The sequence below is a fragment of the Lytechinus pictus genome, chromosome 7 (assembly GCF_037042905.1).
Source record: "Lytechinus pictus isolate F3 Inbred chromosome 7, Lp3.0, whole genome shotgun sequence".
NCBI lineage: Eukaryota > Metazoa > Echinodermata > Echinoidea > Temnopleuroida > Toxopneustidae > Lytechinus > Lytechinus pictus.
The window spans coordinates 44,176,159-44,198,827 of NC_087251.1; the positions used below are offsets into that span (position 1 = coordinate 44,176,159).

Genomic DNA, 22,669 nt, shown 5'->3' on the forward strand with positions numbered 1-22,669 from the left:
GTAAGAACACCTAATGATATTTAAAAAAAACTTTATTTTTTTATTTCCTAGGATAACAAGGACTGGTTAGCTAAATTTGAAGAGCAAGCAGGCCAGGTACTTAACAGTCAATCTTCCTCAAATTCACAGGTAAGTTATCATCCATGGTTGATTAAACATATGGCATAAATTCCTCGCGACATACATGTATAAATGAATTGCTTTTGATATGTATTCCTTTAAGTCATTACTGTTTTATTGTTGTGCAGTTATATGCAGAATGTGTATTTATCAGTGTATGTTTTGGGTTGGGATTCATTGGTATATTTTATTATACTTCAGGAAATCAAATGAAATGATCTTTCTTTTTTTAAGTTGATAATATATAATTTTTGTATTTCAATTGCTTTATAGGTTGATGAATATGTACTAAAGGTGAATACATTAGAAGCAGAAAAAGAGCAATTATCATCACAGTGCCAGCATTACCAATCTGTTTTAGCTGATACGGTAAGTTATCCACACGATCCTTTCCCCCTCCCCCCTGGAAAAGACCAGAATAATCCTTAACATATTACACTGGTATGCAGCCTGGCCATCACTATTCCAAACTACCCTACTAAATGCCACTGGCTCAGTTTCTTTTAGAGTTAATTTTTATCACTAAGATTGTCCAAAAGATTCATATCAAAATTAATAACTCAACAACACATGCCTAAAAAAGAGCATTGAAAACATAAACACTGGAGCTTTTTGACATGTACTCATCAGAGTAAAATTGCATGAATAAAACAGAAAGCTTAATAAAACATTTATAATAGAACCCAAAAAACTGACTGTGGATGCTTAATGACGAGCTGTTATTGGCTATCAAGATAAACAAAACTAGGCTTAGTAAACAGCAGTTGATTAAAACAACCGGTAATAGAGTACCGAAGTGATGACGTCACAAAAAACTTTTTTTGTATTTCCGTGTTTTTGATACCTTATTTTGGTAGAGCTTGATGAAAAACCCCACAACCCAAATTTGGAGGGAATTGATTTATGGGGGCCTTAGATATGACATCATGAATACATCATTAGCCCCATTGAAGTCAAGGTATTATTGGCCCTGTTCCAAATTTGGGTTGTGAGGGTTTTTCATCATGCTCTATCAAAATGTGATATAAAAAATGCTGACATGCAAAAATGGAAAATTGATGACCTTGCACTTTGGTACTCTATAAAACACACATGTTCTTGTATGGGAATTGAAAGTATAAACAGATAAAAATGAATCATTCATATTTGAATATAATATTCAGCCAAATAGTTTGTAGATGTGTGCTTCTCCCTGCATGGCCCTTTAATCAGGTATCATTTTATCATTTTAAAACAAAATATGGATTAAACACAGAGGCCTGGAGGGTACATTTTGTGATTTTAGCAAAGACCAATAATTTGTCACCTTTGTTAGACAAGTCTAGCATAGATTTTTAAAGAAATCAATAAAAAAAAAAAAAATTATAGTTATTGGGGTATTTTTTGTGTTCCATTGCATGGTTCATTTTATTCTCTCTCTATTCTCCCTTTCATTTAGAGGACAAGTCCACCTCAACAAAAAGCTGATTTGAATAGAAAGAGAAAATTCAAACAAGCATAACACTGAAAATTTCATCAAAATCGGATGTAAAATAAGAAAGTTATGATATTTTAAAGTTTCGCTTAATTTCACAAAACAGTTATATACACATCCTGTTCGGTATGCAAATGAGGGGACCAATGACATCATCCACTCACTATTTCTTTTGTTTTTTATTAAATGAAATATTTTGATTTTCTCGTCATTGTCATGGTAAACAAAGTTTCATTCCTCCCTGAACACGTGGAATTCCAATATTTTAACATTTTGTGGTTCAGGCAAGTAGGTCCAAATTGTCAAATTCGTAAAAATTGAAATATTGTATAATTCAAACAATAGAAAACAAAAGAAATAGTGAGTGAGTGACATCATCGACTCTCTCATTTGCATATCACTGAGTTGAGCATAGAACTGTTTTGTGAAAAATAAGCGAAACTTTAAAATGTCGTAATTTTCTTATTTTACATCCGATTTTGATGAAGTTTTCAGCGTTATTCATGTTTGATTCTTCTCTATTTAAGTCAACTGTTTTCTGGGGTGAACTTGACCTTTAATGAAGTCGGAGCAAACTTTTCTCAAGTAACTTGATAATTCAGATCACATCATAACAATGATAATAATTATTTACTTAATTCAGCATATTAAATGCCTGCAGTGATAAATTATGAAATTGGTTCAAGTATTCTATTGCCCTTTATTTATATTCATAGTACTGGGATTTTCACTAAAATTCTGTTTGTTAGCAACTATGTTAATTGATTTATCAATTGCCTTCTTTCATACAAGACAAACTTTCTTCTCTCAAATTGCACATTTATTTATTCCTTGTGTGATATTTGAAAATTAAATGCTTTTTTAATTCACTCCATGTTAAAAAGTGAAAGTCATTTGTGTAGAGCGCTGCCAATTCTATGCTATCCTCTAGCATATGGCGGATGTAGCTATCCTGATACTCCAGCAAGCCAACAAAATTGCTATCTTGATAAATTAGCCTCCCAGTTTTTGTGAAAATCCTTGTACTCCAGTGAGAGTGTGTTTCCTTCTTTGGAAATGGTAGCTCACGATTGTTCAATTGTCAATGTCTTGATGTTGATTGTTACTATGACCATTGTAGTGTTTGTGTCTAAGATGAATTACTGAAACCAGGGTTGGCTGGAATGGGAAATACTAATGGTAAATACTGCCTCGATCATTTTTTAGGAAAAGGGGGGAAAAAGTTGAAAATGCAGGGAAATACTATGAAATCTAATTCTTGAATATTTTCAGGTATTGCCCAGGAGTTTCTAAAGCATATTCTGGCATTTTCTTGTACATTTTAAGTACTTCCAAGCATTTACAAGTTTTTCGCAGTATTTCCCACCTGGTCGGGAAATAGCAAAATTTCCCTGGAAATTGCCAACCCTGGTATGAACATTGATTTGTCATGTACTGTCTTATTAGTATTCAATTACTTTAAGTCTTGTATTGCATTTATTTGCTATGTTTTTTGTAAAGTTATGATTTTCTGTTCTTGATTTTTAGTGTTGATTGGCATGAAAGTGCATTGAAATGTAGATTGTTTTATTTTGAGATAAATCTATCGCTTGTTATGAATTTCATTTGTATTTGATTTGTTTTATTTGTGTAAGGTGGGTTGATGGTGTTTCAACCCTTTTTAGACCAGAAATTTGCTGCTTTTATGATTTTACTTGATTTATACATTCACATTGCCTTTGCCCAACCTGTTTTTTTTTTTAGCACCTGTACCGGTAAATTTAAAAGAAAATCTGAAATCACAAAATTATTTTACAGAAAGAAGAATAAAAGTTTTTAGTTTGACTCACTTGTCTATTTAGAAGAGAGAACACTCTGAATTTGTAGCCTATCTTGTTCCCTGCTCATTCGACATTAATGAATTTTGAAATGGCACTATCTTCCTCAGGAATGGCACCACTCATCCTGGCTGGTTTTCCAGGAAATTACAATTCAAATTTTCAACAATGCCAATCTAAACAAACGTCTTTCTCCATTTTGTTTTGAATTCAACTTTAAAGTTTTTGAAATAGTGCCTATTTCAATATGCCTGCTGCATTATTTTGTGTGAGGGATTGTATTAAAAATACCCTCTGTTAATGTTTTCCACTCTGACATAGTCATAAATGAGTCAAAATTATTATGCTTTGAAATTCTTGGTTTTCTGCATGGTGTGCACTGTATGTTGTTTTTATTATTTTTTTATATTTTTACTGTGTAATTAAATAAAGAAATTTATTGCGTATTTTTTATGTTGAGTATATTACACTTTTATTTTATTAGTGCTTGAATTTTTCATTTAAATTATTCAAATTTCAATTTCAAATTGTGTTTAATTAATAGTAACATTAATGGAACAAAATCCATCAAATTTCAAGAGCATATTCCAAGAGTGTGTTTATCTAATGCCATTTTTATGGTGGATGTGATATGTGATGGTTTATTTCAATTACTGAAAAGACCAAAACAATGCAAGATACACGTTTTCTTGAATGATTAAAGTGTATATTTTCTTCCCACATTCAAAAGAATGTTCCACTTAAGTGTACATGTAATTGCACACTAATCTCACACACACATTTTTTTTTTTTTTTTTGAGGGGGGGGGGCATGAACAGCCTAAGGAAAACAAATTATTCATACAAGGCTCCACATATCTCTTTTTGTTGGTGTCCCGATCAGTCCACCAAAATCATCAATTTCATATTTTTGGTGGCACACAAAGCAAATTTGGTGGCCGTAAAACAATAGAAAACATTACAATTTATCTTAACTTTGGGAGCCCAACCAGGCCACCATGTGTGGGCTTTTACCGAATTTTGGTGGCCCAACTCTCATTTTTGGTTGCCCCGGGCCACTGCCAATGTTGAGCCCTTCATATAGGTGGATTTTATACCAGGCTTGATTGCCTTCTGTACAATAAGATTGACAAATTTGTACTTGTTGCATGTTGTGATTTAACCTAGTTATTGTTACCTAACTTTCCTTTGCACGTCTTCGTATACCTACCTTGTTGGTTTGTCTTGTTCTTGTCTTGCATTGTGCTTTTTGAAACAAAAACACACACAAAAAAACAAAAATATATGGAACAAAGGGCTCGTACTGGTCGAACTGGTTGATGTTGCAGGAGGGAATGGTCGACAAGCTCCAGCAGAGCGTGGAGAGCGAGGAGGAGCGCTTCAAAGGTCGGATCCATACCCTGGAGGCGGAGAAGGAGCAGCTTGATAGGAAATGCAAGGAGCTCCAGGGAGCCGGCGTATCGCGAGGAGGCCAGGAGGCCTTGAAGAGGTTAGAAGATAAAAATAGCGAACTCTCGGATCAGAACGAGGAGCTAGAAAGGAGAGTCGAGTCTGCGGAGGAGAGGTTAGACACGGCGGAGGCGAGGTTGAGAGATCGAATCGGAGAGATGGAGAAGGAGAAGGTTCAACTCACAGCGCAGTGTCATCACTACCAAGTGGTGTTGAAAGAAACCGTAAGCTATATCATTGTCAGCTGTACGCACGCTTTGGTATCTTGATTTGTTTGTTTTTTAATGTTCGATTGTGGGAAAAACTGGGTGTTAAAAAAAAAACCTTGTACATCAAATTTTGAGGACAGCTTGATTTTAGAATTATGACAGTAGCAAACCTCTTGCCTTTGAAATAAATTACAAGACTGCTTCCAGGCAATGAGGTTGCCAGCAAAAAGCCGTATTTTAGAAAATTTCTAAACTACATCTTTTTTTTTCTTTTGCGCCAAGCTGCTCTCATTACTTTTGCAATTAGAAATACAAGGTTTTTTAACAGACAAGCAACGATTATATAACTCTTGAGATATAAGATAAATGTAGTTGTTTAGGTTACTAGTGGTGGATGGTAAAGGATAATGGAGCATAGCCTTGCATATTTCCCTCATAAACATTAGGTCAAAATGGAGGAAGTTAGATTTTAGAGTGGTTTTTACTTTGTTATTCATTAGAAAAGAAATTACTGCAAATGAGACATATCGCAAAATGGGGCATGGCCGCAGCTAATCCATTGTTCATTACCATTTCATGCACTAATTCAATATTTTGTGATTTATTTTATTTTGCATTTTGTTTGAATATATAGTTTTATTGTCTCGCCTGCATAGCAGAGCGAGACTATAGGCGCCGCTTTTCCGACGGCGGCGGCGGCGGCGTCAACATCAAATCTTAACCTAAGGTTAAGTTTTTGAAATGACATCATAACTTAGAAAGTATATGGACCTAGTTCATGAAACTTGGACATAAGGTTAATCAAGTATTACTGAACATCCTGCTTGAGTTTCAGGTCACATGACTAAGGTCAAAGGTCATTTAGGGTCAATGAACTTGACCATGTTGGGAGAATTATTTTCAAAATCTTAACCGAAGGTTAAGTTTTTGAAATGACATCATAACTTAGAAAGTATATGGACCTAGTTCATGAAACTTGCGCATAAGGGTAATCAAGTATTAGTGAACATCGTGCTCGAGTTTCAGGTCACATGACCAAGGTCAAAGGTCATTTAGGGTCAATGAACTTTGGTCAAGTTGGGGGTATTTGTTGAATTACTATCATAACTTTGAAAATTTATGGATCTAGTTCATGAAACTTGGACATAAGGTTAATCAAGTATTCGTGAACATCCTTCCTGAGTTTCAGGTCACATGGCCAAGGTCAAAGGTCATTTAGGGTCAATGAACTTTGGCCAAATTGGGGGTATTTGTTGAATTACCTTCATAACTATGAAAATTTATGGATCTAGTTCATGAAACTTGGACATTAGGTTAATCAAGTACCACTGAATATCCTGTGCGAGTTTCAGGTCACATGACCATGGTCAGTGGTCATTTAAGGTCAATGAACTTTGGCCGTGTTGGGGGTCTTTGTTAAATTACCATCCTAACTCTGAAGGGTTATGGATCTAGTTCATAAAACTTGGACATAAGAGTAATCGAGTATCACTGAACATCCTGTACGAGTTTCAGGTCACATGACCATGGTCAAAGGTCATTTAAGGTCAATGAACTTTGGCCGTGTTGGGGGTATTTGTTGAATTACCATCCTAACTCTGAAGTTTATGGATCTATTTCATAAAACTTGGGATATAAGAGTAATCAAGTATCACTAAACATCCCCTGTGAGTTTCAGGTCACAAAACCAAGGTCAAAGGTCAGTTAAGGTCAATAAACTTAGGCCATGTTGGGGTAATTGTTGAATTGCCATCATAACTTTGAAAGTTTTTGGATAGAGTGAATGAAATGTGGACATTGGTGTATTTGACAAGTCTTAAGTCACCGTTCAAATGTCATCTTTGGTCAATGAACGTGGTATTATGTCATTATATGAATGGTGTGTTTGTGAATGATTATTTTATAGTAGTTTTCAAAGTTAGCACTGCTGCTATATTAAATTGCGTAATGCAGGCGAGACTGCCAGAGGCGTTCCACTTGTTTGTATGTAAATGTATTTGATTGAAGCAAGACTAAGATGCTTTGGTGTACCTTGTAGATTTTGTAAGGGGCCTAATATTTGCAACCGTTTGTTCAACAAGTAACATTCGTTGATTGACGAAACATAGTGAGATTTTGTGTTCTTTGTAGTTTCTAAATACAGTGTATGTGAAGTTTTTGTTTTGGAAATAAAAGTGAGAAACACGTAACATTAGTGTTGCATTTTGTTCTTCATCATTTTGATTTTATTATGATTTTCTTTACCTATCTTTTATGTTTATTTTTGTATTTTGTTTTTAATTTGATTTCTTTAGTACATTTCACTTTGTGATATTTTGTTTGTCAGTTTTTTTTTTCTATGAAATGATTAACTTCAATGATATGTCTGCAATGCATGACATGAGTGCCATTCAAAATAGATGATCTTTATAGTTTTCTTTTAATATTCTCCCAAGTAATATAAGGTGCAAAATATGAAGGTTTAGGTGGTCAGCGCTTACATTGATGTTTTATTTTTTAGAAGAAGTTTATGTCCTTAAATCCCTCACCAGTTTAAATTAACTTTAATTTCATTACTGCACACCACTTTTGAAAAAATGAATCTTTTTGTGAATCATGGTGGATATACATGTATATGATGATTGAAATACTTCCAATACTATGCTCATATTGCTTCATTCTTCATTCATTCAGCCCTTCATTTGCAAAACATTTAATTCATTAATGGTAATGTGTAATATCTCTTAATGTGAAAGATATAAGTCTTTGTTGTGGGGGAGGGAGAGGGGTATTTTCATCTTTCACAAATCACAATAATGGCATACAGTTTCCATTGGAATTGGAATAGTAGAATAGCTCTCAATGTAATTTCGATGACAATTTGTATTCATTTGAAAATTAAGATCAAGATGTGTATGATATGCTTATTGAACTGCTCAAGGGACTTTTTTCCTATAAGGTTCATTGTATGGAAGTTGCAACGAAAACTAAATCTGCTTTTACTTTTTGAAAAAATTAAAAGTTTTCAAAATACAGGGTGATGGGGCATTGCCAGAAATGTTTCCCAATCAGTCGTAAGTCCTTTGATTAAACGCAGATGATTTGTGTTCAGTTGCAACTCAATGCTCCTGCAATGCCTCATAAGACACTGTGGAACTTTTATGAGGACAAGTCATGGTTACTTCTTTTTTTCTTATTGTCATGCTTGCATCATTGAAGCAGTATCAACAAAATGAAAATTCAATATGATATGAAAAAAAGATTGAATTTCACCTAGGGTTTTGAACCAAGACTTCCTTACCATGCAGCACGTGCAGAATCCTGACGATTGTTGAGATTACTCATGAATGTTATTTTTTCTTATCATTTACAGGAGGCGATTCTTAACAAACTTCAGAGTAGTGTAGAGACAGAAGAGGTTAAATGGGAAGAGAGGTTAAATCAAACGGAATCCAACCTAGGCCAGGTAAGTTGCATGCATGTGTGTGAGTTGCATTGCTTCTATTTTTTTTTCTCTCGCTCTTGTTTTTAATGAAATACTAGACAGCCATTTGATATTTCTTATCTGAATAAAAAGGTAGAAAAGATTACCCTAAGTAATTGCAACCAAAAAATCAAATGTGCAGTGTTTACTAGAAGCACTTTAACGTTTGAATCAAAGAAAAAAGTATGGGGGCATAGAAAAAATGTTGTTATATCTTTAATTTGGCTCTGACAATTTTATGTCTTACATTTACAATAATTGTAAAAAAAAAAAAGAAGTAAATTTAGAAACTTTGGTTTGGGTTCAGGCATCATTTGTTCCTTTAATAAAATGAATATTTTTGTAACGCAAAGCTATATTCATTGTGAATTTAAAAATTATGCTTAAATGTGCATGTTGGTCATGTTCAAATATTGTCCCTAATATCCTTGTATAATGTCTATGTGCATGTATTAGTATAGTCTCTTTTATTAATACAGTCTCTTGTGTAGCTGCAATGTCTTATTAATTTGCTTGTGTGCTTTGTGCAATGGTTTATACCCCTTTTCCCTTCTTTTCCTCCTCTTCTACCTCCCTTTTCTCCTGCCTCTCCTCTGCCTGCTGCTCCTCTTCCTTTCCAATCCTCTTCCCCCATCACCTCTTCTCCTCACCCCTTCCTATTCTCTTCTTTCCTCTTCTCTTCTTTCCTCACTCCTCTCCCTCATTCCTCTCCCTCCCTCCTCCCTCCTCCTCTTCCTCCCTCCTTCCTCCTCTACCTCCCCCATTCTCCTCCCCCTTTTCCACTCCTCCCCCTCCTCTTCCTCCCTCCTCCACCTCTCCTTCCCCTCCTCTCTTTCCTTTTCCTTTTCCACCCCTCCCTCCTCTTCCTCCCTCCTCCACCTCTCCCCCTTCCACCCCCTTCTTCCTCCTTCCCCTCTCTTTCCTTCTCCCTTTCCTCACCTCCCACTCTCCTCCCCTCCTCTCTTTCCTTCTGTCCTTCCTTGCCTCCTCCTTCCCTCCCTCCTCTCACCCTCCTTCCTTGTTCTTAAAGGCTAAATCTGAAGTCGACTCATTACAAGAAGAATTGGCTTCATTGTCTTCTTCTCAGTCACAGGTGAGATTATAGACCGATAAAAGTCTAAACCAAACTCACATTGGTGTGTACCTTATTGCATGAATCTTGCCATCATTAAATGAAACTTATTTGGGGTTTATTTCATAGAACTGCGTATCTAGATCAGGGGAGCGTTTCATGAAGTTTTGGTCAGTGAGTTTGATGTTATAAGCTACTGGAAATTCTTGCATCTGATTGGCTCAGAGCTGATTAGTCAGTTGAAATCACTGACAAAATGCTTTCTGAAACGCTCCCATGAAGTCTCTTTAAGCATTATTGTAATTTTCATGAGTGATTTAGAAAGAGTTTGAAATTCACCACTTTTTGCCAAAGTATGTGTCATGAAATCACATTTAAAGTCCGTTTCAGTGCATCTATATACTTTTAAAAAGTATATTTACAAAAATGTTCAAGATTTATAGTATATTTATTCCTCAGATTTAAAACAATATTTAAGAAACAGTAATAAATGAATAGGGGTTACTTTTTTAATGATGACATCAGCCTACACTGCATTACATTGAAATATTTGATTACAGTTTTATTGTCTCACCTGCATAGCAGAGTGAGACTATAGGCGCCGCTTTTCCGACGGCGATGGCGGCGGCGGCGGCGGCGTCAACACCAAATCTTAACCTGAGGTTAAGTTTTTGAAATGACAGCATAACTTAGAAAGTATATGGACCTAGTTCATGAAACTTGGCCATAAGGTTAATCAAGTATTACTGAACATCCTGCATGAGTTTCACATCACATGACCAAGGTCAAAGGTCATTTAGGGTCAATGAACTTAGACCATGTTGGGGGAATCAACATCAAAATCTTAACCTAAGGTTAAGTTTTTGAAATGTCATCATAACTTAGAAAATATATGGACCTAGTTCATGAAACTTATACATAAGGTTAATCAAGTATCACTGAACATCCTGCATGAGTTTCACATCACATGACCAAGGTCAAAGGTCATTTAGGGTCAAAGAACTTTGACCACGTTGGGGGTATTTGTTGAATTGCCATCATATCTCTATAAGTGTATTGGTCTAGTTCATAAAACGTGGAAATAAGGGTAACCAAGTATCACTGAACATCTTGTGCGAGTTATAGTAGTTTTCAAAATCAGCACTGCTGCTATATTGAATCGCGTGATGCAGGTGAGACGGCCAGAGGCATTCCACTTGTTAGTTTAATATCCCCTCATTGAAAATTCAAAATGAATTTGAACATTAAATCTGTCTGTCAAATTCCATCTTTATTCATTCCATGCATGTTCACTTGGATATTTCAAAAAAACACATCAGGCCCGTGTAAGTGAATGCTTTAGATTGAGTGAAAGTGTATATTATACCCTTTTTGTGTGTAAAATGTAACCTTAATGAATGCATACTGGGTATAGTACCTACTACATCTCCCTGATATGACTAATTTTACATTTATACATTACATGGTAATATGTATAGTGTGTCGTTTATCTATATTTTTCTATAATATGGAGTTCTGTCTAGGCATTTTATAAAGTTATAAACATCAAGCGTAAATGCAAAAATGACTCAGCATTGAAATGTATCTATCACTTGATATTTTGGGGTTTAGAAAATTCAAATAGTTTCAAATCTCATAAAGGTCATGGAGTAGTAACTTCCCAGTTATTAAGACATTGTACTTGTATGAATTGAGATATGCAGTCTGTAGTGAACTAACATCTATTACACTGGTTGTGTTAGCATTTTGCACCAATAATAGTTATTACAGTAATAATGTTAACATATTTATTGTGCTATATTGGTATTATATTAGATTATAGTAATGTGTGTAATTAACAGTTTTGGGAAGACTCGTTTACTCTAACTGCATTACATAGCAATAGGTTGTAATAACGAGATAATGAATGCCATGTATAAGCAACCAACTGTGCATTATTTGTTATATATAAAGTTTATGGTTTTTGGTCAATTGTTGAGATAAATGATTCCCATCACCATGTTTCTTATTTAGTATGCTGAACAGTACGAAATCCCCAACATGGTGAGCATTGAACCCATACCCTAACGTATTAAGGCTTTCATCACGTTCCACTACTCCTATCATTACTTCATGCTCGAATTGCTCATCTAACACCTGATTTTGGTGGCTTTATGGATCATTAATAGACATGTATCTAGTTTGCCACCTCTATATCATACAGGCGCCCTGTCCTCAGCAGTTCGGCCCTTTGTAAGAACTGTGTGTTGTAGAACTTTTCTTGTAAGGCCTCTCCTCTGACATGGTCATTAGATGGATCAATGACCTTTATAAGCAGGTTACACTGTTATGATAGGTGTGAATGGATGAAATGATGCGACACTGCTCTGTGTGTTATAGTTATTATTCAATTTAATCTATAGTGCACACAGAAATCTTGCAGTGATTTAATGAACGCTGTTTACCGCCCTTTCACACGGTAAAAAAAAATCGTAATTTGAATGAGTTTAGTGAAAAATAAGGCTAATGACAAATTTTTAGCATGTGTGAAACCAAACTAGAATTACGAATGCTAATCACAATCACAATTTCAAATTCCACTGTGGAGGTGAATTCCAGATAAGTTTCACTCAAATTACGATACAAATTTTACGTGTGAAAGGCTTGACCTCCAAAACATTTTTTTTTTTTTGGGGGGGGGGCGGAGCTTACATGTCTTTTCAAGCATTTCCATAGGTAATACAATTGTCATGCACTCATCATATCGATGCAGTGCTTTGATTGACAAGTCACCAAGGACACATACCCCCTTGCTCGGGAATCCGAATTCAAATCACAGTTTTCGAGTGAGCGTGTGAAAGGTCCGATGATTCTAAAGACAAATTGCAATCATCAATACAATGATGATTCAAGATTCACGTGTGAAAAGGCCCTTAGACATTGCAGGAAGGGTTATTATATAACTGTCAATGAATTTTTCATAGAACATAAACGTATAATGTTATTTATTTTTCTTCCAACATCCTTCGATTCATTATCGACAAAGAAAAAGGGAACAAACCCGCCAGAGGTACAGTAATCCTATTAAGAATGATCTTACTATAAAATCGATCATTATGCTAGATGAGTCACCAAATCGACTGTTACAATATTGAATAATAGAAATGAGCTGCGAAGTACAGTAGTAGTACTATCATTAGAGTAAAGCTATAATTGTTTGTACCCATTCAGCTCACTAGAACCATTCTTCAATGATAATGTACCCCCTTTAGAACATTAGTCGTACTCATCATCAAGATTTATCTGCATTATGAATTCAATAACTCATTAAAACCTGTGCATGGGTGCTTGTATACTAGAGGGCATTTATTTCTCTCTTTGATTCCTGGGTATGCGGGTAAACTGGAGAAGGTTTAATGCAGTATTGATTAGCTTAAAGTGATTCCCAGGCACGGTTTCAATGAGATTTGCAGTGGAAGTTTCTTTATTTGATGTTTATGGGTATTTTAGGAGAAAATCATATCCCTTATTGACGGTTTTCATTAAAAATGTGCATATTGAAGAGATTAAATTAAAACATACTTAATTAAATCATTTGTTAAGACCATGATCCAAAAGTTATGAGTCTTTACAAAGAGTTTTGTTTTTTGGCTCAGGATCATTCATACTCAATGTTTAGGTATTACCCCGGATGTAAGAGAATAGCATACTCCATAGGTTACAGTACAAAATTATTATATATATCTAAAAAAATATCGTTTAGGATTATTGGATTATTTCTTTGTGATATGGAGGCAAACTATAGGCTTGAAAAAAAATCAATATTGATTATATTAATGTGGGTTATGCACATCATTGTGCGGCCTAGAGATTTTCAAATTCAAAATAATTGGACATTGTCAAATGTCAAGGGAGGATTTGGTAGATGAAATGATAGTTTACCAAAGATGATATATTTATCTAATACTCTATTAACTACATAAAATGATCTTCTACTTAAAAGTGGATTTCTTGAATATATTCCTCTTCCATCTGAAATATTATTGAAATAAGACAAAGGGGTTTCTTTGGCATTTGCCTGTCGTTTTGAGGTTTCATGTTTTTTCTATTGCTATTTGGTGAACTTTTAAATTCTGCCAATCTGTTCCCCCTGGTGAAGGATTTTTAGTCAGTTGCTGAGCATTTTTGAAATATCCCATAATTTTCAGAAGACCACTGAAAATTCAAGGTTGTCCTCCGAGCTCGAGGAGGCCCAAGCCACGATAGAAACACTCAGGCGGGACCAACAGGCGGCGGCGTCGAACTACGAGACGACAAGCCAGGAATTAGAAGAATTGAAAACGCAGCTTCATCAGTTGAAAGAGCAGCTGGAAGCAGCCAATCAGAGGGTAGAACAGAGCCACGACAGAGAGGAAGAAAACCAGGAGGTAGCCTCATCTCAAACATCCATAATACTAATTCATCTTTTGAAACCACTAATATTATATTGAATCAAGGAGTTATCTTGGATTAGGTCCATCAAAATGGAGCTAATTCTACAACTTTCTTCCACTTCTCTTCAGCTATTCTTTCTATAAACTCCCAAACTTGCTTTTGCAACCCTGTCCCTTTTGTATAAAATAGTTTGCAGTGTTTGTTGCATGTGGCGCCATATTATGCATGCCTTCCAAATTTTTTCTTATCAGTAGTAAATGTAATAAAGATTTTTCTAGTAAGATCTAGTTAATTTCTTTTAATGCATTATTATCTATAGATTTAGTACAATTGTTCTATGTAACAGGGTTATTCATTGTTATTATTGCATGTGACACGTTCTTTTATGCAAATTGGCATCACAGGGTACAGATCCATTTTGGAAGTATCCAAAAGAAAAACGTTTGACTGCATGGATGCAATAATTTTCATAATACGGGAAGTTTACCTATGCCAGAACCTTATTGTTGTTTACATTCATATTCCATCCTTCATCTAGACCAAGAATAGGCTATCTTCATCTGAAGCGGAAGTGAAGAGGCTATCCGCTGACCTGGAGCAAGCCAAGGCCAGTCTGTCTGACCTGCAGTCAAAGATCACATCCTCCGAAGGTCAAGGTGAAGAGGTCAAAGCTCTCCAGAAACAACTAGCTGAATCTCAGAGCAGGCTGGATGCCTCGGAGAAGGAGATTAGCTCCTTGAAAGAGGCAGCGGCTGCAGCTCCAGCTGGAGGGGATGATGGAGCCAAGGAGAAGCTCAACAAGGCACTCAGTGAGGCCGAGGAGAAGGCTGCTGCTCAGCAGAAGGTCAGTTGCTGTAGCAGTTTCATTTAGTCCTAATAAATCAATATCCTTTTAGTTCTGATACTTTTCAACAGAATATTTTTCATAATTATGCTTTTTTTGGTGAGAAATAGATTTGGTTTTCATTTGAATAATGTTGCTTTCATATAAACTGAATTGAAATCATGAGTTAGCTCATGTATTGAGTACTATTGGATTTCTCGTGTATTCGATGAGCTTTTCAATTCATGCGAGATAGCAAAGGAAGTTGATGTTGGGAGTTTGATTAATCTCCACCTACTATTCTAGTTGATTTTTTGAAAATTCTTTTATAGTATGTTTTGTTTACTTTTGGATGAGAGCGTATATCAGTCATTCCGTAGCAATTCCAGCTTCCCATTTCAGGCTTCTTCACACTTTTCTTTATCAAGCACATTTTGGGCTTTAACATGCTCTGGCTTATTTTTTGGCCTAGTGAGTAAAACTAACTGACATCCCTGAACTCAAATCCTTTTTTTTTAGTCATGATTATGCAGCGCTTTGATTGTATTAAGCACTTCATGAATATTGTATTTCATTATTATTATTATTATTGTTATTAGTAGTAGTATTATTATTATTATTATTATTGTTATTAGTAGTAGTAGTATTAGTATTATTATTATTAGTAGTAGTAGTATTATTGGTATTGTTATTATTGTTATTGTTATTATTATTATTAGTAGTAGTAGTATTGTTATTGTTATTATTGTTATTGTTATTATTATTAGTATTAGTATTATTATTATTATTATTATTATTATTAGTATTGTTATTATTATTAGTAGTATTATTATTATTATTAGTATTAGTATTATTATTTTTATTAGTATTATTATTATTATTAGTAGTAGTAGTAGTATTGTTATTAGTATTATTGTTATTGTTATTATTGTAGGAAATTGCAACTTTGAATGATAACCTGAAGAAAGAGAGGACTCTCACCCAAGACCTGGGAAAGGCAGCTGCCAAGCTTCAGGCCATGCTAAAGAAAACCCAAACATCTCTGAACACAGAGAAAGAAACAGTGGCTAAACTCAAGATGCAGAGCGGGGCCAAAGAAGGGGTGAGTAGATTCCTTTCATTCAGATTCTCCAATACCAATAGGGATCGTTTCATGCAAGTGGTCAGCATTGACAAGTTCTCTTCCTCCTTCAGTTACCCACAGTAGGGTGTTTTTGCACAGCGACTATGGAGGATTCAAGAACATAGAAAATGTATTGTCACTTGCCCTTCATAACAATGAGCAACCAAGACGTCCTTGTCGAAAATTGGTGAATCGAAACAGCAGTTTCATCTTGGACTCGAGACAAACAACTTATTTGCAATTTTTGGTCGGCTTCGAAACTTGGGATGAACTGCTGTTCCGGTACACCAATTTTCGACAACAAAGACCTCCCATCTGTGCATTGCCACTTGATGGGCAATTTTGTTACATTTATTTTGTTCTTGAGTCCTCTGTATGCAGTGGAGTGAAAACTCTCGAGTAACAATCAGAGACCAGTGCTTCTCAGCCAATCAAACCAAGGATTTCACTGAAATCATCGGTGCTTATAACTTTCATGAAACACTCCCCAGAACACAACGGTCTTGGCAGTTAAGTTGATAATAGCTCTGAAACTGGAGGAGAATGAATATCCAGTGGCCCGTAACACAAAGATTTGAAATGATTGTAGAACATTTCTCTACGACCGATTCCATTTACTACAATTTACAATCAATCATGAAAATCAAGCGAATGATTAATCGCTAACCTTTGTGTTACGGGACCCTGATCATCTGAATCATTTTTTTTTTTTGGGGGGGGGTCTGAAATTAAGAAGAGCTTTCTTCATCACACATTCAACTCATCATAAACATCATTAAGTCACCTTGACCACTTTCATGTCACTTACTGGACAAAGCAGTGCTATTGGGAAGAATATTTTCAGGTTTTATTTTTGTACTTGAATTTTACAGGGAAAGTATTTTTGTTGTGAGTAAAGGTCACAACCTTTGCTGGGGAAGCCTGAATGATGATGTATTTCTGGCTTGCACCTAATAAAGAAGATGGCTTGTTTGATCTGAAAAATAAGTTGGATTAAAATATTGGAACCTGGATTATTTATTAGGTTCATGCTAGAAATTTGTTTAACACTCACAGACTATCCTTTTTTCAGAAAGGAAAAATGAAAATGGCATTTAGTTGATTTTTTTAATTATTCAAAAGCAACATGAGAATTATTCAATAGTATTGCATTTACAACCAAGGCAATGGAAGTAGTCTTAAAAGCTGAAATACTACCATAATTGGTTATTTCTTGAGTTTTGTGGAATTCTAAAATCAACATTAAATCTGGTGAGCATGGTTTATTACACCAAAACTGTAAATGACCTTAAAAAAAGTATGTGTTATTTGATTTTAATTTTAGAAACTTATCACTGGTACAATATACTTTTTAATTTAGGTTGTAATGACCTTAGCTGTAGAAAGAATTAATTAGGACAAGCACATATTCTTCTCTTTCCTGGTCAACTTGTTAGATTTGAGACATTACTGATTGTCACTTGCCCACCCACCAAAAAATTAATAGTAGTAACAAGTACAGCAATAGCAACAACGGCAATAATAATAATATGGATAATAATTTTATTGACAATAATAACGATAATGATACTGATTACAAATTGAAATATATTTCACAATTTTGTCAGCAGATTTTGAATTGTGATTTTTTTTTTGTGCTTTATTTTTCTTACACAACTTCTTTGGTTAAAATAATGTAAGTTTGGCACATTGGCATTTTGCACCTGATGCAGTTGAATCTTGCACCGAATGTGTTTTAAATTCCCATCAACCATTCATAATCATTCACTTTTAGTGAGTATGTATATAATCAAATAATGGACAAACGGATTGCTTTGATTATCAATGAAATCGATTAAAGGAAAGATTTATTACTATTGTGTATAAATTACTGTTGGCATTTTAGTGAGTCCCTTCCTGTCAGTTTCTTGTCGTGTAAACACTACTAAGTTGCATGGGCGTATCATGTGCGTGTTTGAGTTTGTTGTAAACCATCGCAGAAACCCATGCATGAAACTATTTCCTTTTCACCCCAATTATAACTGTATACATCTCCCAAATAAACCTTTTCATTGCATTGTTTTCTGTTCATTTTATGCCTTTCCACCCAACATCATACCAGATGCAATGTATTTACAGGTTGCCTCATCTTCTGTACAAATATTTGAACATAAAAATATAATATCTAAAGAATTTATGGATGGATTTTCTTAGAACCTCATATTCATGTCACTTGAATATTGGCATTCCGAAAGCTAAGAAGAATTTGGTGGCATGAGCTCAGAGGTCATTTTGCAAGGTTAGAGGTCATTAGAACTACAACCTTATAATTTTGAAAATGAAATATTTTAATGACTTGGAGGAGTTTTATGAGGGGTCATATCAGTGTCTTCCATTAGCGGCATACAAGCTTACGAGTTTCTGGGGTCTTGTCGAGATTGAAATGGTAAATGTCGAAATATTTTCTATCCGACTCAGGCGGAGGCATAAATTTCAAAAGTCCCGCATATTTTTCCAAAGCCATTCTAGTGATTTACTGCAAGTTCAGACGGCCTGCTTTTTGATGAAAGGGTGAACTTTTTAAATAAAAAGTCGTTTTTAAATGGTAGAGGAACGCCTTTGAAATCTGTCCTATTCCTATTCTTGCATCAGTCTTTTGCTTTATTATAGCTTTATTTCTGCTTTATTTGGAGAGCTATATTTTGGGGGATTCTATTTTTCTATTTTTTTTTCTTTATTTCTTGCCCTTACCCCCGCCCAAACAGGCCCAAGAGAGTACGTCATTGACAGAAAGCCAAGTAGAATTGCAACTAGCAGATGCGGCCAATGAGGAGGTACACTTTCTGTACATTTTTTTTGGTTATTGTTTGTTAAAGCGATGTTTAAACGGGATTAATTCTATTTTTTTTCCAATAACCCATGTCCAAAAAGGAATTGTCGTGGTTCAATAATGCTCTGCTAATTTTCTTTCTTTGGAATCCACCATCACATTGTCACATTCATATACATTTTGTACCATCTTTCTAAGCATTACCATCCTACCGATAGCATCAACATCAGCAACTGTTACCATTACTTTTTGCATACTTTTACGTAAGCATACATTTTCAGCAGTTTATTACAAGAGGAAATTGGAATATAAGCACTGATTAAGCGATTTTGTACATCTTTATATTTTGCTATGAAGAATTTACATCTTGTAAAAGTTTCGTTATTGCCATATTTCATAATCCCGGTTTTTTAACTCGCAATATTTTGGTTGACTTGAGGGGTCCCTTTTCAGAAGAAGTTGGTAGCTGTATGAATGCAGGGCTCTCAATTCTGATGAGGTCTGAAATCTTGGTAACGAAAAAAAAAGTTTGTTATGATTAAGATAATTTTTTCTTCAAGTCCTAAAATTATTAGTAAAAAAAATCCTAAAAATATATCAATGTTGATCAAATAGAAAGAAGAAAGGATGAAACATTTAGTAAATGTTAGAAATCAATGCTACTAACCAATCATTAGCAACGTTCCATTTATTGAATTAAATGGTATTTAACTAAAATTGTGTCATGGTCTGTCTAGGTATGGTGAATATTTTTCAAGACTCCTGATCAGTTTGGTGGCAAACATGGTACTTTATAATACTACTTCTTGCTTTATTTCTCATCATTTTCATTCTGTCTGTTGAACATTTGTTTTCTGTTTTCAAAGGAATACAATGTTCAGTTTACTTTTTTTACACTTCCAGTTTGCAATTTTTCCAATTCCTCATGCTGGGCTTGGGGTTTTATTTCTCAACGATCATTTGGAGAAAATACATTGCTATTTTCTTTTATTTGGTAGATTTTATTTGCATGTCGGGTTCTCTATATTGATTTGCATTGTGATTGTACTTTTCCTTTTTTATTTTCTTTGAAAATGATTATGTAATAATTATATGAATGTATCATTCAACTAACTGCTATCCGTGTTTTTGAGTGTATGTTCAATATTTTTTTCTAGTCAGTAGCATTCTCTTTAATTTTGAAAGTTTTAGTAAGTCTATAAAGATGGGATAACATTTGAAAACAGAGTACCTTAGAAAATGTTGATTTGTACATCATTGGTAGGCATATTCTTAAATTAACATTTTTGTCGGATCTGTACCCTTCTTTGGGGGAGGTTTTCATTACCGGTAATGATTTTATGCTCAATGTAAAGAAATCACATGTTTGAGTTGTCCCCTAGAGATCCTATGATAAGTTGCCAGTGAACTATGATTTTTTTTAGACTTTCCAAACATGTGCTGTAACTGAACCATGAGTAATACATGTATTTTAAACCACCAATATCTTTCAGATCCCAGCTTATAATTCACCATAGAAGTTTGCAAAAGGTGTAGACACTTATAGCTGCAGCCCACTTTCCTTCCATTAAATGAAATTTTGGCTTGTTTTATATTTGATGACTGATGCAAAGTATCTGGGATAATTGAGGATATCAATTATATTAGCAATAATGATGATAATCATAATGTTAAAAATAATGATAATGATAATGGGGAACATTCCAGATAGAGCATCAAAGCATTAAGTCTATTTAGACATTTCTTATTCTCTTTTTATTCATTCCGACTGATCTCTCCATAGTCCAGACTGTCTTGTTTCTTCCTAATTTGTGTATTATATGGTGACACGACATAAACTCCTGCGACATTTGCTCCAGTCTTCAACTCTCATAGAGGGCATAGGGTTAGAGATACAATTGTAATAAGAGTTGTTGGTTCAGAACAATGAAAATAGTATGATTAGGGTTCATTTAGTTTTGGAGGTCAGGTTTTATGTTTGGCTTAACGTGCAGATTTTCCATTGGAACAATTTGTCGCTGGAGCAAATGTCGTGGAAACGTATTATATGATAACACATACTATGTCATTTGTATAATTATTGATAGTTTGAGAAAATTTGTGTATGGAATTGATGGAAGTAGAAATCTCATTACCAATCTGAATCGCATGAAAATATGGGGAGAGATTAAAAAAGTCATTTTTTGTTTGTTTTTTATTTGTCTTTTGGTTTGGCGATTGAATTTGTTTCAGTTTTAGTTTTCTTTCAGATGTTGTGTTCCTTGCAACTTTTTTTTGTTCATATCAGATGTCATGAAAAAAAAAGTGATTTCCTGATAGTGAAAAGTATAAATGAAATACAACATAATGGTCATAATCTTTATGGAAAAGTATGAAAAATTGATTGCATTGCTGGTGTAATTTTGAAGAAAAATATTCACTCCCATTTCTTTTAAAAAAATGTAAAAGGGTCTAACTTTGAAGGTTTCATAAAATCATTCTTTTATATATTTTTAATTGTTATTAAATATTTGTAATGTAAATTGAATTATTAACCCCATTTCCTTTTCATTTTGTCACCTATTCTGTACTTCTCTTTACTTTCTCTCTTCTCTGTTCTTTTCCTTACCCCTTTGCTTCTTGTCATTCTCCTTTTCCTTGCTTCATCTTGTCCGTTTTCCTCTCCCTTTCTTCTCCATCTTTATCCCTTCCCCTTCCATTTCGTTAACTCTTTACAGACGAAACAAGCCGATGGTACAGGGGTATAGCTGATGCAGTCGCCTCGTTGATACAGCAGCAGCAGTAGCATCACCAGCCCTCCTAAATGATACAGTGCAACTCATATACACAACGGCCAATACCTTGTTCCATTGTATACACTTCTGCATGCTTGACTCATATCGGTAGTAGGGGTAGATTGTTATTATTATTATCATTAGTAATTATACTGTACTTAAACAATTCTGTGTAGTGTACAGGCCAGGTCTTGGCATATCAGAATAAAAACACAATGGAGCATCACTTTTCTAAAGATAATGCCCTTAAAAATATGTAAGATGGAATCTAAAGGAAAGTGGTATTATATAAAGAGGTTTTTATTTTGTTCTAGCCAGTATATACATTGATTCAAAGTAATACCCTAACAAAATAGTAGGTAACATTGAAAATAATGTTTATATTGGTTAAATAGATGAAATTTCAAGTATTTTTTTCTCTCTTTAAATTTTTGTTCTTGATTCCATGTTTGTTTTTGTTTTTTTTAAAATAATTTTCTTAGAGCAACAGATCGCTGTAAGTTTCTTTTGGAGATCTGGGAGATTTCATTGTGATTTATTTTTGTTTATCTTTAATTAAATGTATAATAATTCTTTCATTGCATCCATTGAGCTTCCACCAATGTTGAAGAAAACAAAAACAAACTGAACTGTGATGCACTTTTCAAGGATGGATCGGGGGAGTGTTTCATCAATATTTTCATCCGACAAGTTGTCAGATCTGACATCTTTCCATGATTTTGATTGGCTGAGAGACACTGTTCCCATGGTAACTGTCGGATAAAATGGGACTTGTCGGATAAAACGTCCGACAAGTCCTTTCATGAAACGCCCCCCTGAACTTCAAAGATGCTCTGGGTAGATGTTAGATATTGTTTGTATTAATCTTGCAAAAAAAAAAAGAAGAAAAGTAATGAATTGTAGTAACTTTAGATAAATTTGAAAAGGAAAGAATGCACTGAATGTGAATGTTAATTCACTGCCATATCATTTCAGCTTCTCTACATTCCTGCACACTAAAAAGTAGGGTCTGTACCAACATTTCATACATGTAGATTTGGCTGAGATAGAACAGTGGATGAAATTGCCTTGCTTAGTGAAGATTGCATGATATTTCACTTTGGCATGAATCTGTTGAGGTTTTT

The 22,669-nt window shown here is 34.5% G+C and overlaps 1 protein-coding gene across 50 annotated transcripts in view; it reads left to right on the plus strand.

Annotated features, from left to right (window-relative positions):
* Positions 1–22,116, plus strand: part of LOC129264179 (ribosome-binding protein 1-like) — a 65,205-nt gene extending 43,089 nt beyond the window's left edge. For 2 of the 50 annotated variants that reach the window (XM_064102779.1, XM_064102790.1), the window contains 11 exons: positions 52–129; positions 394–489; positions 4,739–5,083; positions 8,421–8,513; positions 9,562–9,624; positions 12,629–12,652; positions 13,791–14,009; positions 14,555–14,860; positions 15,774–15,941; positions 18,707–18,775; positions 21,489–22,116. In XM_064102779.1, the coding sequence (XP_063958849.1) occupies positions 52–129; positions 394–489; positions 4,739–5,083; positions 8,421–8,513; positions 9,562–9,624; positions 12,629–12,652; positions 13,791–14,009; positions 14,555–14,860; positions 15,774–15,941; positions 18,707–18,775; positions 21,489–21,518 (1,491 nt within the window). In that variant the 3' untranslated portion in view covers positions 21,519–22,116. Of the gene's footprint in view, positions 1–51; positions 130–393; positions 490–4,705; positions 5,084–8,420; positions 8,514–9,561; positions 9,625–12,628; positions 12,653–13,790; positions 14,010–14,554; positions 14,861–15,773; positions 15,942–18,706; positions 18,776–21,488 lie in introns of all 50 variants that reach the window. The other 48 variants (XM_064102777.1, XM_064102786.1, XM_064102778.1 and 45 more) reach the window with 26 other exon arrangements.
* Positions 22,117–22,669: the final 553 nt, after the last annotated feature.